At 41.5% G+C, this 14,544-nt stretch overlaps 1 protein-coding gene across 2 annotated transcripts in view; it reads right to left on the bottom strand.

The window, feature by feature from the left end:
• Positions 1–3,424: 3,424 nt before the first annotated feature.
• LOC144492929 (SLAIN motif-containing protein-like) overlaps positions 3,425–14,544 on the bottom strand; it is a 30,073-nt gene continuing 18,953 nt past the window's right edge. The window contains exons 5-8 of one of the 2 annotated variants that reach the window (XM_078211573.1): positions 11,421–11,726; positions 10,972–11,109; positions 7,933–8,263; positions 3,425–5,686 (exon numbers count right to left, since the gene is read on the bottom strand). In XM_078211573.1, coding sequence (XP_078067699.1) covers positions 5,620–5,686; positions 7,933–8,263; positions 10,972–11,109; positions 11,421–11,726 — 842 coding nt within the window. In that variant the 3' untranslated portion in view covers positions 3,425–5,619. The remainder of the gene's footprint in view (positions 5,687–7,932; positions 8,264–10,971; positions 11,110–11,420; positions 11,727–14,544) is intronic. The other variant, XM_078211574.1, reaches the window with a different exon arrangement.

Here is a 14,544-nt window from a genome sequence, read left to right as displayed (position 1 = left end):
ATGGTTCCAGGGATGAGAAACTTCAGTGATGAGGTTAGGATTGATGAGGTCTCTTTGGAAAGATGTTCAAAATCATGAAGTGGCTGGACAGAGTAGGTAGGGAGAAGCATAAAAGGACTTCAAAAAGACATAAACAAGTTGGTGGAGTGGGCAGATAGGTGGCAGATGAAGTTCAATGAACAAGAAGGCACAGGCTTAAAGTAATTTGCAAAAAGAAGCAAATGTGTTGTGAGAAAAATCTTTTTCTCACAACCTGTGGTTTGGGTCTGGTTTGCATTGCCTGGAAGTGTGGTGGATGCAGGTTCAATTGAGACATTAGCTGAAATGTGCAGGGTTACAGGGAAAAGGCAGCAGAATAGGACTAGTCGTGATCCTCGTTTGGAGAGTTGGTGCCGAGATAATGGCCTGAATTGTACCGCTCCGCCCGCCACAGGAATTGGAGAGAGCGAGGGGCGGTCAATAGAAAGGGCTGTTGACCTCGTGAGATTTTATGGTTTCAGGACATGTGAGGATGCAAAATCCCACCCAATGGGTCAAATGGCGGCCTCCTATGGCATAACATTCTGTGAAGAGTCAAGGATGCAGATCAATATGTCCTGGAGACTTGCCAGCCTTCCAAGTCTAATGCTTTTCCCTGGTAATGGTTATAGTTTTAAGTACTCTGTTTGTATCATTGGATGTTAGAAATAAGGTATAAATGTCGGTGAGTTTAAACATGTTTCTGGGTGAGAAGAGGTAAATTTCTAGTTGGATTCATGTTAAACAAAGGTATTTGCATACATGGGGGGTTTTTTTTGGTTTCAGTTCAAACCACATCTACTTTGTGCTGAGATTTCACAACATGAAAAGTAAATATGAGCTTGGAGAAAGAATTAGATGTTGCTTAACTGGGGCCACTTGGGGAAAGGCAGACCTTGTGATTGTGTTAACTGAATTCATAGCAGTTGGAGTTAGGAAGTCAGGGTGAACAGCTCTCTGTTCCACTAGAATTGGGAAAGCCATATAATGGAGTAATAGGCAAGAAAGCTAGTCCCAAAAACTCGGTAATGAAAAGAGAGATTTCCATGAAGATTTAAGTAAAAAGGAAAACAGGAACTGGAATGTGATCAGGGTATGCCATTCATTGAAGTTAAAGACAGAACTGGGAGGAGCAGAGGTTGGCTCAAGAATAGCCAGATTTCTAAAGCAATTGTAAGTTTGTGTCCTTATTTCTAGTCTTTGAAATATTCTGGGGACTGAGCACCCTTGTTTGTGTAGCATTTTGGATGCATATGGCAATTTGAGACAAAAGAAAACAAAGGAGAGTTGGAAATCATGGAGATGGATCCTCACAAACAGATGAGGGAAAGTGTTTGAAAGAAAATTGTCTGTTTGAATGAAAACTAGAGTTCAGTTGGCTAAAAGTGTAATAATCATCTAATCACCCCAGGGTGGGGTGGATGAGAAATCCACAGAAGCCCAATTAGGTGGTATCTGATATTGGTTTCAGGGTAGGACATATCTCACCAGTTAGCCTGTTGGGTTACAGGGACTGTTTACTGAGAACATCATAGCATAAGATATTTTGTAACCTATGATCCTTTAAATCATTTGATGATAAGTGGGAGTGAAGGAGTATTATCTTTATTAAACATGAAGTTTGGATAATTAGCAGTCCTGAGTTGTCTTCTACGTCATCCACATTTTCCAAAATAAAAGCAAAAGCTAATGGTTTTTGAGCCAGGGTTCCATTTTGGGACCTTCACACCCAGTAGCATTAACTAGGGTTGTAACACTCCACCAGAAGACCCAACACTAACTGAAGTTACTCTTTTTCTACTTGTAGAAACTCTATTTGCTTTTTATCGTACTAGCTAGCTTTAAGTACATATATGGTGCTGCAAGTTGGGGAACAGGTACCAGGATTTTGACCCAGTGACAGTGAAGATACGATATTTGATTGAAATATATAGAAGCCGGAAGGGTCTTGCAGGAGTGGATCTTATGGGAGAAACCAGAACTGAAAGGGGGGGTCACCCAATTAAAAAGATGAAATGAATTTTTTCACTGAACACCTGGAGTCTTTGGAGGTGCTCCTGAAAAGGCGGTAGAAGCAATCTTTGAACTGAGTCCTTGAATATTTCTACAGCAGCCTCTCTGCTGTGCTTTTAGTCTATGGACTGCCAGTATTAGCCTTTCCCCTTGTTTTTGTGGCAATGACACATCTTTCATTCCCTTACCCTGCAGTATAAATGTCTCCCATTTGCTATGCCTTTTAGCTTTGACAAACGGTCATCTGGACTCAGTGTCAGGGGTGGCATAGTGATTAGCACTGCTGCCTCACAGCACCAGGATTCAATTCCAGCCTTGGGTCACTGTCTGTGTGGTGTTTGCACATTCTCCCTGTGTCTGCATAGGTTTCCTCCAGGTGCTCCGGTTTCCTCCCACAGTCCAAAGATTGGCTATACTAAATTGACCCTAGTGACAGGAGATTAGCAGAATATGTGGGGTTATGGGAATAGGGCCTGGGTGGGATTGTGGTCGGTGCAGACTCAATGAGCTGAATGGCCTCCTTCTGCACTGAAGGGATTCTATGATTATTTTCTCTCCTTATAGATGCTGCCAGACCTGCTGAGAATTTCCAGGGCAGCACAGAGATAGTGGTTAGCACAACTGACTCACAGCACCAGGGTCCTGGGTTCAAATCCCAGCTTGGGTCACTATCTGTGTGGAGTTTGTACATTCTCCCAGTGTGTGTGAGTTTCCTCCCACACTTCCAAGATGTGTGGGTTAGGTGGATTAGCTCTGCTAAATTGCCCCTTAATATCAGAGGGGCTAGCTAGGGTAAATGCATGGGGATACGGCACTGGATGGGATTGTGGTTGGTGCAGACTCAATGTGCCGAATGGCCTCCTGCACTTTAGGATTCTATGATTTGTGGTTTCAGATTCCAGCATCCAGTAATTTTATTTCTACAGCAGGCGTGGATGGATTCTTGGTAACCAAGAAGGCAACATGCAGGTGGGAGAAGATTTGTGATTACTATCACATCAGCCATGATTTTATGAAAAGGGGAGCAGACTTGAGGAGCTGAATAACCTACTCCTTGCTGGAGTTCCAAGTCAGGATTAGAAAGGAATGTCCAAGTGGTGCTGTTTTCTGCATATAGCTGCTGCAGGTTTGGCTCAAAACTGCAACTTCCATCATTAATAGGTTAATATCCTGGAATATATAACCACTGCAAAAACTGTAGTTCAAGACCCACAGGCCTTGCAAATGCAGCCTTTCCAGCATTAACAGTGACCACTGAATGAGTGGGGAAAATTTAGCTTGCCATATTAACAATCACTTTTCTGTTTGCTCCCATGTGGAAATTGGGTCTGTGTGTCAATATTAAAAAGGGTCCAACTGAGGGGTTTAAAAAATAATTGCTGTACATCAGATTAAGCGACAGATTCATGGAAAATTTAATCTAAAAAGTTTCATTTAATTAAGAAATTGGAAGTGGAATGCTGTTTACACGTAGACATTTACCCAATGAATGCCAGCATCGTGAAGAAAAGAAAACATTCATGACTTCATGCTAGTATACAAGTGAATATAAGCAGACTGTTAACGCTTCTATCTTATAAAGACTCCGCAATACACAAAGATTCTTCAATAACGTCCTATAAGAACTAAAATAGAAAACAAAGCTAGTTGGGTAAATCAGCTGCTTGAGAATGGCAAGCTAGAATTCACATCACAGCACAGACCTTACTACTAACTCACAAGGGGGATTAGTTGCATAAGAAATGGTTTGAAGAGTGTTTCCCATATTCTAGCCAATTTGCTACTGACCAACACTCATACTTCGCCCCAACTCCAAGGAAATACTGTGAGGCATTCTACCCTCGAAACCTGACTGGACAAGGTGAATGTGAATAGCATAGACCAAATTAATGCCTGGTTTGAGCAGTTTAGGATTACAATGTGCTATAACCGCCTACATCAAAAATGTTTTCCTCTCTGCCAAGCTAAATGAAAAGCTTAAACTGCTAAGCAAGGTAACTGCACCTATTTCTAACTGCAGCAAGTTCAAAGATGACGAGTCTAGTGTCATTGCTTTTATTGAGATGATATTTTCAGCATTTCATTACTCATCCCCACACTTAACCAGCTTCTTAATTCAATAGATTATCCCGAGTGTGCAGGAGGCAATAAATGAGCTCGAAAATAGTTCTTCCATCATCAGGTAAAAAAATTCCTTTACAAATCCAGTAACTAAATGAGTGCAGGGCAGTACAAGATAGATGTGGTTGGGAGATCTTCTAAAATACCATCTTTAACCAAAGACCAAAAAGCCCATGAACGGCTGATGCTAAATTGATAATCCAAATCATCACAAAAGATCAAAGTTCTAAAACAATCCATTCAGGTACACAGTCAGCCAATTAAATATTTGCCAATGGTAATAAACTTGGATTGTCATATACTGAAGTGGTATTGGTCAATTACTTGAAGTTAAATACATTGAAAATTTACTTTCAAACTGAAACAAAGATCGATGGTGGAGATTCTCAGTCTTTCCCAACGCTTCATTCTTAAACCTAAGAATTGTTATCCCAACTGATCTTCCTCAGACGTATTCCAACTTAACTTCAGATAGTGAGTGTGATGCAGTCAACTTCCCCTTTGGTTGAAAGCACCCTCTTTAGAAATTCAGTGTACAAACATGAAACATCTTTTGTGTGTGTGTGAGGATCTTGGCACAAGGCAAAGCCTGAGGTGCCAAATAACAGTAGCTTGGCAGTAAGAAATCACCACAGAATTCAGGATACAATGCATCATTTAAGCCCCTATCTCAATTCAGTAGGTGCAAGTGCCCTTGGAATCATTAAGGGTCAGTAGCTTAATGTTTTTGGAAATATTTACTGTGATGTCTCTCGGTGAATACTGTTTTTTTGAATTTCACACTTGAAGTGGTTAACAGTTTAATTAAACATTGTATGGTTAGACACTGCAAAGGAATGTTCCCAGTTGCTCCTCTGCAATGTAACAAACACTCGAGGAACATCAAGTCCTGTTCATGCAACATGTCCTGGCTAATTGCAACACTAACACAAAAAAAATGCTGTGGCTTTTGTGAAACAATCTTTACATAAATCGCAAGCCTCAATAGAAAAGGAATGTTCAAAAAGTTGGCAACTAGACACCTCCGAGCACTGACCCCAGTTATTTTGCCTTCTGTTACACTTTCATTTTAAAAAAAGGAATGAAAACAGGTTTAGATAAAGCATCAAGGCAAACAGTGATTGCTTTTGCTATTTAAAGGTTTTGATTGTTACATAATTTTACCTCAAGTTCACAGTCAGTTGGAGAGTTTGGGTTTGCAATGCATAAATATGTAAACTAGTAGATTTAAAGTACCTACATGGCACAACCTGGCTTCATACAACTGGGCTGATTAAATCAACAGGAGCCCAGTTATCAAAATCCTGGCAAGATGACCACTAGCATTTAAAACGAATCTTTACAAAATATTGTCCCACTGCCAGAAAACGGAATTATTACTATGTTTGATTTAAATTGGACTTCTGCCCAGCCAGCTGGGCTTTCACTTCATCAGGTGCCAGCAGTTTGTGAATCTTTGGGCTTTCTTCAATAGCAGCCTTCTTTCCACTTGTCTTCGGTCACAGTGCTGTGCGTCTTCGGTAGTTGCAGAGTTCTGATAATAAAAAGTCATTCAATTAGTTTCAATTATATGAAAAAGGACACAAAAACAAGCTTGCAAAACTTGAGCATGTTTGGCTTCAATAAACAAGTCTGTCCACTATATTGTTGGAAGCCACAGTGATGGTCTGTCCCCAAGCAACATGCACCCCCTTACTGGCACAGGATCTAGCTCACACATCCCTCCCACAATTACCTGCTGGATTATCTTTCTTTTCCCTGCATCTCAAAGCAACTTGCTGTACATCAATGACATGATTACCTGGATATTCCCCAATTAGACCCTCTTACTTACACTGTCATTTCTGAATTCCACCTTCCTGATATTATATCTCTACCTCCCAATATTTGAAACTTTTCATAACTCAAAATTAGTTCCTTTTTTAAAATGAAACAAGATGGACAAAGTGTTATGCACGCTGAAGGGTGGAAATTGTTTGCAAGTTATTGCTTGTATTAGAGTCAGAGGTTTACAACATGGAAACAGGCCCTTCGGCCCAACTTGTCCATGCCGCTCAGTTTTTAACCCCTAAACTAATCCCAATTGCCCACTTCTGGGCCATATCCCTCTATACCCATCTTACCCATGTAACTTTAAATGCTTTTTAAGACAACCGTACCCACCTCTACTACTACCTCTGGCAGCTTGTTCCAGACACTCACCACCCTGTATGTGATAAAATTGCCCCTCTGGACCTTTTGTATCTCTCCCCTTAAACCTATGCCCTCTAGTTTTGGATGCCCCTATCTTTGGGAAAAGATATTGACCATCTACCTCACTACACATTATTTTATAGACCTCAATAAGATCACCCCTAAGCCTCCTACACTCGAGAAAAAAGTCCCAGTCCATCCAGCCTCTCCTTGTAAACCATCAAGTGCCGGTAGCATTCTAGTAAATATTTTCTGCACTCTTTCTAATTTAATAATATCCTTTCTATAATAGGGCGACCAGAACTGTACACAGTATTCCAAGTGCTGCCTTACCAATGTCTTGTACAACTTCAACAAGACATTCCAACTCCTGTATTCAATGTTCTGACCAATGAAACCAAGCATGCCGAATTCCTTCTTCACCACCCTGTCCACCTGTGACTCCTTTCAAGGTGCTATGAAACTAAACTCCTAGATTTCTGTTCTATAATTCTCCCCAACACCCTACCATTAACTAAGTAAGTCCTGCCCAAGTTCAATCTACCAAAATGCATCACCTTGCATTTATCCAAATTAAACTCCATCTGCCATCCATCAGCCCAAATGATCAAGATTCCATTGCAATCCTAGGTAGTCTTCACTTTCCACTATGCCAATCTTGGTGTCATCTGCAAACTTACTAACCAAGCGGCCTAAATTCTCATCAAATCATTAATATAAATGACAAATAACAGTGGTTCCAGCACTGAAGCATACCACTGGTCACAGGCCTCCAGTTTGCAAAATAACCCCCCTATAACCACCATGTCTACTGTTGTCAAGCCAATTTTGTATCCAATTGGCTCCCTCACCCTGGATCCCAAGAGATTTAAACCGTATGCAACAACTTACCATACGGTACCTTGTCAAAAGGTCTTGCTAAAATCCATGTAGATAACATCGACTGCACTGCCCTCATCTACCTTCTTGGTTACCCCTTCAAAAAACATGATCTTTTGAAATAGTCAACTGAGCACAGTTTCCATGTGATGATTCTCTAAACAGCCCCCTGCCTGCTTGGATAAAGCATGCCTATAAAAAGTGGCAATACATCAAACCGATTAGCAGGCTGCTCCTTTTATCTAAAGCAGTTGGATATAGGAGGCTCTATTTTTAGAATACCCAGCAAAGTTAATATGGAAAAACTACAATTCACATTATGTACTGTATGTCAAGTACCTCTTGGGTAATCCAATTGTTTTTGACCAAGGCAGAAAAATGAAAATAATTAACTTTCAACTACTTAAACTTGAGCTAGTCACCAATCTGGGGAGATTTGGAAATTAGCTTTTCACAAAATTTTTATCTTGACTAAGTTGACCATTTCCCATTCTTATTTCCAAGGTCCAAGATACTTAGCATGTAATTCACAATCCCTAATAAAGCTCAAAATGTTTCCCGATTAGTTATTTTAAAAACTGTAACACCAAAGAAAACAAGCCAGAATAGGTTCAATCATGAGATCGCAATAAATGACAAAACTAAGAACTTCCAGCATTGATTTATACTCTTATCTTCAATCTGAAATAACCAATATATTAGACTTGCCTCCTTGCTGGCTGCAAAAGCTTGCTCTTGGAAACTGTGGCAGTGCAAGTGTTAGCAACGCGAGACTTTGTGGGAGTGTTCCGAAGGACAGGAGCGGAGCTAAAGGATCTCCCAGTTGAGGCAATGCCAGTTGGTGAAGAAGTGCTTGAACAAGTGGGAGACTGGATTCTACGAACAGTGCTTCCGGAATTTGGGTATCCTGTAGTTTTCATTGGATGCCTTGTTGTCAAGGGAGAGTTATTGTTTACTATAGCCTTCACTGGCTGCCTGTTTGAGGGGGAAATCTGGTTGCTGTTACTGGTAGTGTACCTGAGTTTACCAGCTGATGGGCCTAGACATAAAGCAATTAACAAGGCAGACTTATTATTGTTTTCCTTTGGAGCATCTTCCACATAAAGCTAAATAGATTGAACTAAAATTTCACAGGAGGTGAATAGAATTATCACATTTCCACCATAAATAAGGCAAACATAGTCGTGATACATTAGATAGCATCTGCTACTTCAGCACAAATTGAAATTTGTATTAAATATATACAAGGGTAGGTTTTCATATTGCAAGTTTTTGCAAAGCATACAAGCCTAAAATGTTGTTTGCTTTACACATTATTCCTAAAACTAAGAGAAAACTGTAATTTGGTCAAACTGGACTCCTTTAAAAATTAAAATTTACATTGCACGGGCCTACAATTATCAATTTAAAATGCTGCAAGATGGGCAAAAACAAATTTATGATTGTAATTGTGCTCAATGGTGAATGAAGTCAGTCAGTGCTGGGCAACAGACCACTTCTTTCACTTTTTTGCTACTGAGTTAATATTGAGCAGGATAGGCTGGCTGCAGAAAACTTCCTCATTTTCCAGAAGTGTTGGCTGCTCTGTTAGTGCGTTATTCTTTACCTGGCCACCAGAGGGAACCTGAAAACAGAGGGTGCTGTTTCCCATTCCCTAGCATGACTGATCGAGCGTTCTTCCACTCTGCCACTATGTTCTCACATGCAAAACCACAGTGTTTTATGTTGGATATATCATACAAGTAAATGCTGATAACATCTGACACTCACAAACGTTACTCAAATAGGTTATGAAGGAGCTGAACTTAAATCCGTACAAATCAGCTAGCGATTCATTGTTGGTTCATTGGACAATATCGTCCATAGCACAGGATAGTGATGACAGGTCATTGGTCTGAAACCAAGTCTTTCCAGTTTCTCTCTCCACTGATGCCGCCTGATCCCCTTGGAGTATTTCCAGCATTTTCAGTTATTATAAAGAGTGCAGAGATTTATTTACACTGTAGCTAATGACTGTCAATGCCAAGGATTCTGTTCTTCCTTCTTATCGACTACACTTCTGCTTATGTTTGAATCCTATTCACACATTTGCTGTTGGTTCTACTTTATCAACAGCTTCCCTCATATCTTGTCTCAAGACTGCACTTTTTTTGTAGAATGGTCAACTGATTAATACCTTGATCTTTCCCTTTTTCATGATACTGATTGATGTGCTTTTTTGGCAAACTTTTCAAAAGGCATTTATTTTCAATCTCTCAAATCCATCCAGAATTGCCACCTCCAGCCTTTGGCTCCAACCTTGCTCTTTCCCAATTTGTTGACATTATTTGCCCCACTACCTGTTCTGATGTTAAAGGATTGACAGGGAGTCTATCTCACCATGTTTATCTAATCAGAAGGCTGAGAATCTGGTCATTCGAAACACAGGAACAGAGTTCCGAAGAAGAATCATATTGGACTCTAAATTATATCTCTTTCTCTGTACTTAGTTCAGATCTCCAACAGCTGCATTATTTTGCTTTTATCATTTAGGAACGGAAGAGGCATATTCAGCCTTCAAGCCTGTTCCACGTTTCAAATGAATGGCTAATCTGTATCTCAACCTTATTTATCCACCTTGGTTCCATACGTCTTGATATTCTTGAACAAATCTATCAATCTCAGTTGAGAATTTCAATTGACCTAGTTACATGTGTTTTGTGGTAAGAAGAGTGCTTAGTTGCGGAAACATGCAGAATGACAGTTCAGCTTGCACTTTTACAAGTGACAATCGAGGAAAGAAAATGCAACTTTAACAATACAAAGTAAATGACTGCAGGTGCTGCAAATCTGAAATTAAAGTGTCAGAAGGCAGCATCATCGGTGGAGCGTTAAAGTTTCAGATTAATGACCCTTCAGCAGAGGTTTGCAATGTTAACTCTGATTCCACAGATGATGCCTGACCTGCTGAGTATTTTCAATTCTGTTTCCGTTTTAAAAAGTCCCTTTTTTGCCATATTTTTATTTATTCACATTGATTTTGACTACATCCTGCAACCTTCAATTTGATATCCAATATCTTTCAAATAAATTTGCACAGCAACATGAGCTACTTGCTGACACCCAAAGCTGCTAGTTCCTCTCTAGATTACAAGTTAGTTCCTGTGGTAACTAGATATCATGCTGGGAACACATCATCCAAACCCAAGTTGCCACATCAGCTGGCAGAGAGTCTTACTTTGCACACACCTCCAGGCTCATTTGGCACACAATAATGCTGAGCTAGTTTTTCCTAAAACAAAGACCAACTGCATCAATGAGGGAGATATTCGCAGAATCTTTTCCAGTTGCTGGAAATGAATTTAGTCAGTGCAACATTAGCTTTGAGGAAAGAAAAACTAAAAAAAAAAATAAGCGTTGTTGCAGAAACAGTAGACCATATCAAACCTGAAGCTGCCCAACCCAAACATCCTTCAAATATCCAATCCCCCATAGAGACACCAAGTTCCACAAACTGACACTACTATGACGTCTTAGTTGGATTGGTCATGGTTATAGAGAAGAAATGAAAAGGAACTCCTTTTGATGTTGAACCTTACTTTGAAATTTTCAGTAATTAAAACGGAAGGCCAAGGAGTCAAACAAACCACGAGTTTAATCTACCCGACTAATTTCAAATTTGAGAAAACTGAAGATTTATGCTTAGCATTGGTGATCAATTACGGTTTTTTCCCCCCCATTTCTCTGAATAGATTCAATGTAACGTACCAGAAGGAGATTGCTGCAACCTTGAAATCCGACTGCCAGGCGTTTGCAAGTTAGATTCAAAACTTCGACTGTTTCTGCCCGAGTCAGAGCAACGAATACCAGACTTGGCTAGGTTGGGCATACTGCGACGCATTTCCTCTGTAACGGAGTGAAATGAATCAGGACTTAGCTAATCCAGTCTGCATGTGACTCCCGTCCAAGACTGTCATTTACTCTTAACGCTCTGAGTGACCAGGGATGGACAATAAATGCTAACTTGACAGAGGTGCCACATTCCACAAAAAAAATGTTTTTATACATGCAATATAAAAAACCTAGGATAGAAGATGAGCATTTTGTCTGTAAAATAACTCAAAAGTGTTCCATACTCAAGTCCAAAGTAGAATGAAAAAGATGTAGAAATTTTCACTCCCTCCAGCAACTTCCCAATTTAACTATAGATTTAGTACCTTGATTTTTTGTGTAATTCATCAGCTCAGACATGCGACCCTGTAAACAGCGTCGTGAAGGCCGAACTCTGCCTGCAGTTGCTGCTCCTCTAACTGGAGACTGCGATCGAGGTGAATTTCGTGGAGAAGGTGAATATCTATGCATACTGTGCTGGGGTAAAGAGTACTCATATTCATCTTCATCATCCAGACTATAAGTGTCAAACTCCTGATCACTGTAAGTACCTCTCCTGAGGGAATTGAGAGAGGCACTAGAGCTACGGCGGGAAGCTGATGCTGAACTGGAGGCATAATCCTGACGAAGACCTTTAAAAAATATAGCACAAGAGTTTCATAAGTAACTACAGTTTTGTTTCTCTTCTCCTTCAACAAACTTCAAGCTCAAAGTACACTCATTGATATCAGATACAAGAGTCAGGAAATCTTCCTACATTTGTACAGAGGTTTCAGAGAACAAAGAACAGTACAGCACAGGAAACAGACCCTTCGACCCTCCAAGCCTGTGCCGCTCATTGGTCCAACTAGACCATTCGTTTGTATCCCTCCATTCCCAAGACTGCTCATGTGACTATCCAGGTAAGTCTTAAACTATGTCAGCGTGTCTGTCTCTACCACCCTACTTGGCAGCGCATTCCAGGCCCCCACCACTGTGTAAAAAACGTCCCTCTGATATCAGAGTTATACCTCGCCCCTCTCACCTTGAGCCCGTGACCCCTTGTGATCGTCACCTCCGACCTGGGAAAAAGCTTCCCACTGTTCACCCTATCTATACCCTTCATAATTTTGTACACCTCTATTAGGTCCCCCCTCATTCTCCATCTTTCCAGGGAGAACAAGCCCAGTTTACCCAATCTCTCCTCATAGCCAAGACCCTCCATACCAGGCAACATCCTGGTAAACTTTCTCTGCACTCTCTCTAAAGCCTCCACGTCCTTCTGGTAGTGCGGCGACCAGAACTGGACGCAGTACGCCAAATGTGGCCTAACCAGTGTTCTATACAGCTGCAACACCAGACTCCAGCTTTTATACTCTATACCCCGTCCTAGAAAGGCAAGCATACCATATGCCATTACGGAGACATGGGTAGAACAAGGACAGGAATGGTTGTTGGAAGTTCCGGGGCATAGATGTTTCAGTAAGTGTAGGGTAGCTGGTAAAAGAGGTGGAGGAGTGGCACTGTTAATCAAGGAGAGTGTAACGGCTGCAGAAAGGCATTTCGAAGGGGATCTGCCTACAGAGGTAATATGGGCTGAGGTTAGGAATGGGAAAGGAGCGGTCACGTTGTTAGGAGTTTACTATAGGCCCCCAAATAGTAATAGAGATGTGGAGCAAGAAATTGCTAAGCAGATTATGGATAGGTGTGGAGGTCACAGGGTAGTTGTCATGGGGGACTTGAACCTTCCAAATATTGATTGGAACCTTTATAGGTCGAATAGTTCGGATGGGGCAGTTTTTGTGCAGTGTGTGCATGAGAAGTCCTTGGCGGGTCGGATCAAGGAAAACCCCAAGGCTTTTTACTCTTATGTGAGGAATAAAAGAATGACCAGGGTGAGGCTGGGGCCGGTCAAGGACGGCAGTGGGAATTTGTGCATGAAGTCAGAAGAGATAGGAGAGGTGATGAATGAATACTTTTCTTCGGTGTTCACCAAGGAGAGGGGCCATGTTTTTGAGGAAGATAAGGTGTCACAGGCTGATAGGCTGGAGGAAGTAGAAGTTCGGAGGGAAGATGTACTAGCAATTTTGAATAAACTGAAAGTTGATAAGTCCCCTGGGCCTGATGAAATATATCCTAGGATTCTTTGGGAGGCAAGGGATGAGATAGCAGAGCCTTTGGCATTGATCTTTGCGTCCTCACTGTCCACGGGGGTGGTGCCAGAGGACTGGAGAGTGGCAAATGTGGTTCCTCTGTTTAAGAAAGGGAATAGAAATGACCCTGGTAATTATAGGCCGGTTAGTCTTACTTCGGTGGTCGGTAAGTTGATGGAAAAGGTCCTTAGGGATAGGATTTACGACCATTTAGAAAGATGCAGCTTAATCCGGGATAGTCAGCACGGATTTGTGAAGGGCAAGTCTTGCCTCACAAATTTGATAGAATTTTTTGAGGAGGTAACTAGGTGTGTTGATGAAGGTAGTGCAGTTGATGTCATATACATGGATTTTAGTAAGGCGTTTGATAAAGTCCCCCACGGTCGGCTTATGAAGAAAGTAAAGATGTGTGGGATAGAGGGAAGTTTGGCCGATTGGATAGGTAACTGGCTTTCTAACAGAAGACAGAGGGTGGTGGTGGATGGAAAATTTTCAGACTGGAAACTGGTTACCAGCGGAGTGCCACAGGGATCAGTGCTTGGTCCTCTGCTCTTTGTAATTTTTATAAATGACTTGGAGGAGGGGGCTGAAGGGTGGATCAGTAAATTTGCTGATGACACCAAGATTGGTGGAGTAGTGGATGAGGTGGAGGGCGGTTGTAGGCTGCAAAGAGACATAGATAGGATGCAAAGCTGGGCTGAAAAATGGCAAATGGAGTTTAACCCTGACAAATGCGAGGTGATTCATTTTGGTAGGACAAATTTAAATGTGGATTACAGGGTCAAAGGTAGGGTTCTGAAGAATGTGGAGGAACAGAGAGATCTTGGGGTTCATATCCATAGATCTCTGAAGGTTGCCACTCAAGTGGATAGAGCCGTGAAGAAGGCCTATAGTGTGTTGGCGTTCATTAACAGGGGGTTTGAGTTTAAGAGCCGTGGGGTTATGCTGCAACTGTACAGGACCTTGGTGAGACCACATTTGGAATATTGTGTGCAGTTCTGGTCACCTCACTATAAGAAGGATGTGGAAGCGCTGGAAAGAGTGCAAAGGAGATTTACCAGGATGCTGCCTGGTTTGGAGGGTAGGTCTTATGAGGAAAGGTTGAGGGAACTTGGGCTTTTCTCTTTGGAGCGGAGGAGGTTGAGAGGAGACTTGATAGAGGTTTATAAGATGATAAGGGGGATAGATAGAGTGAACGTTCAAAGACTATTTCCTCGGGTGAATGGAGCGGTAACTAGGGGGCATAACTAAAGGGTTCATGGTGGGAGGTATAAGAAGGATGTCCGAGGTAGGTTCTTTACGCAGAGAGTGGTTGGGG

Source organism: Mustelus asterias, chromosome 4 (genome assembly GCF_964213995.1).
Source record: "Mustelus asterias chromosome 4, sMusAst1.hap1.1, whole genome shotgun sequence".
NCBI lineage: Eukaryota > Metazoa > Chordata > Chondrichthyes > Carcharhiniformes > Triakidae > Mustelus > Mustelus asterias.
The sequence above is the reverse complement of the archived record's forward strand: the minus strand, read 5'-3'. Positions and strand labels throughout refer to the sequence as shown.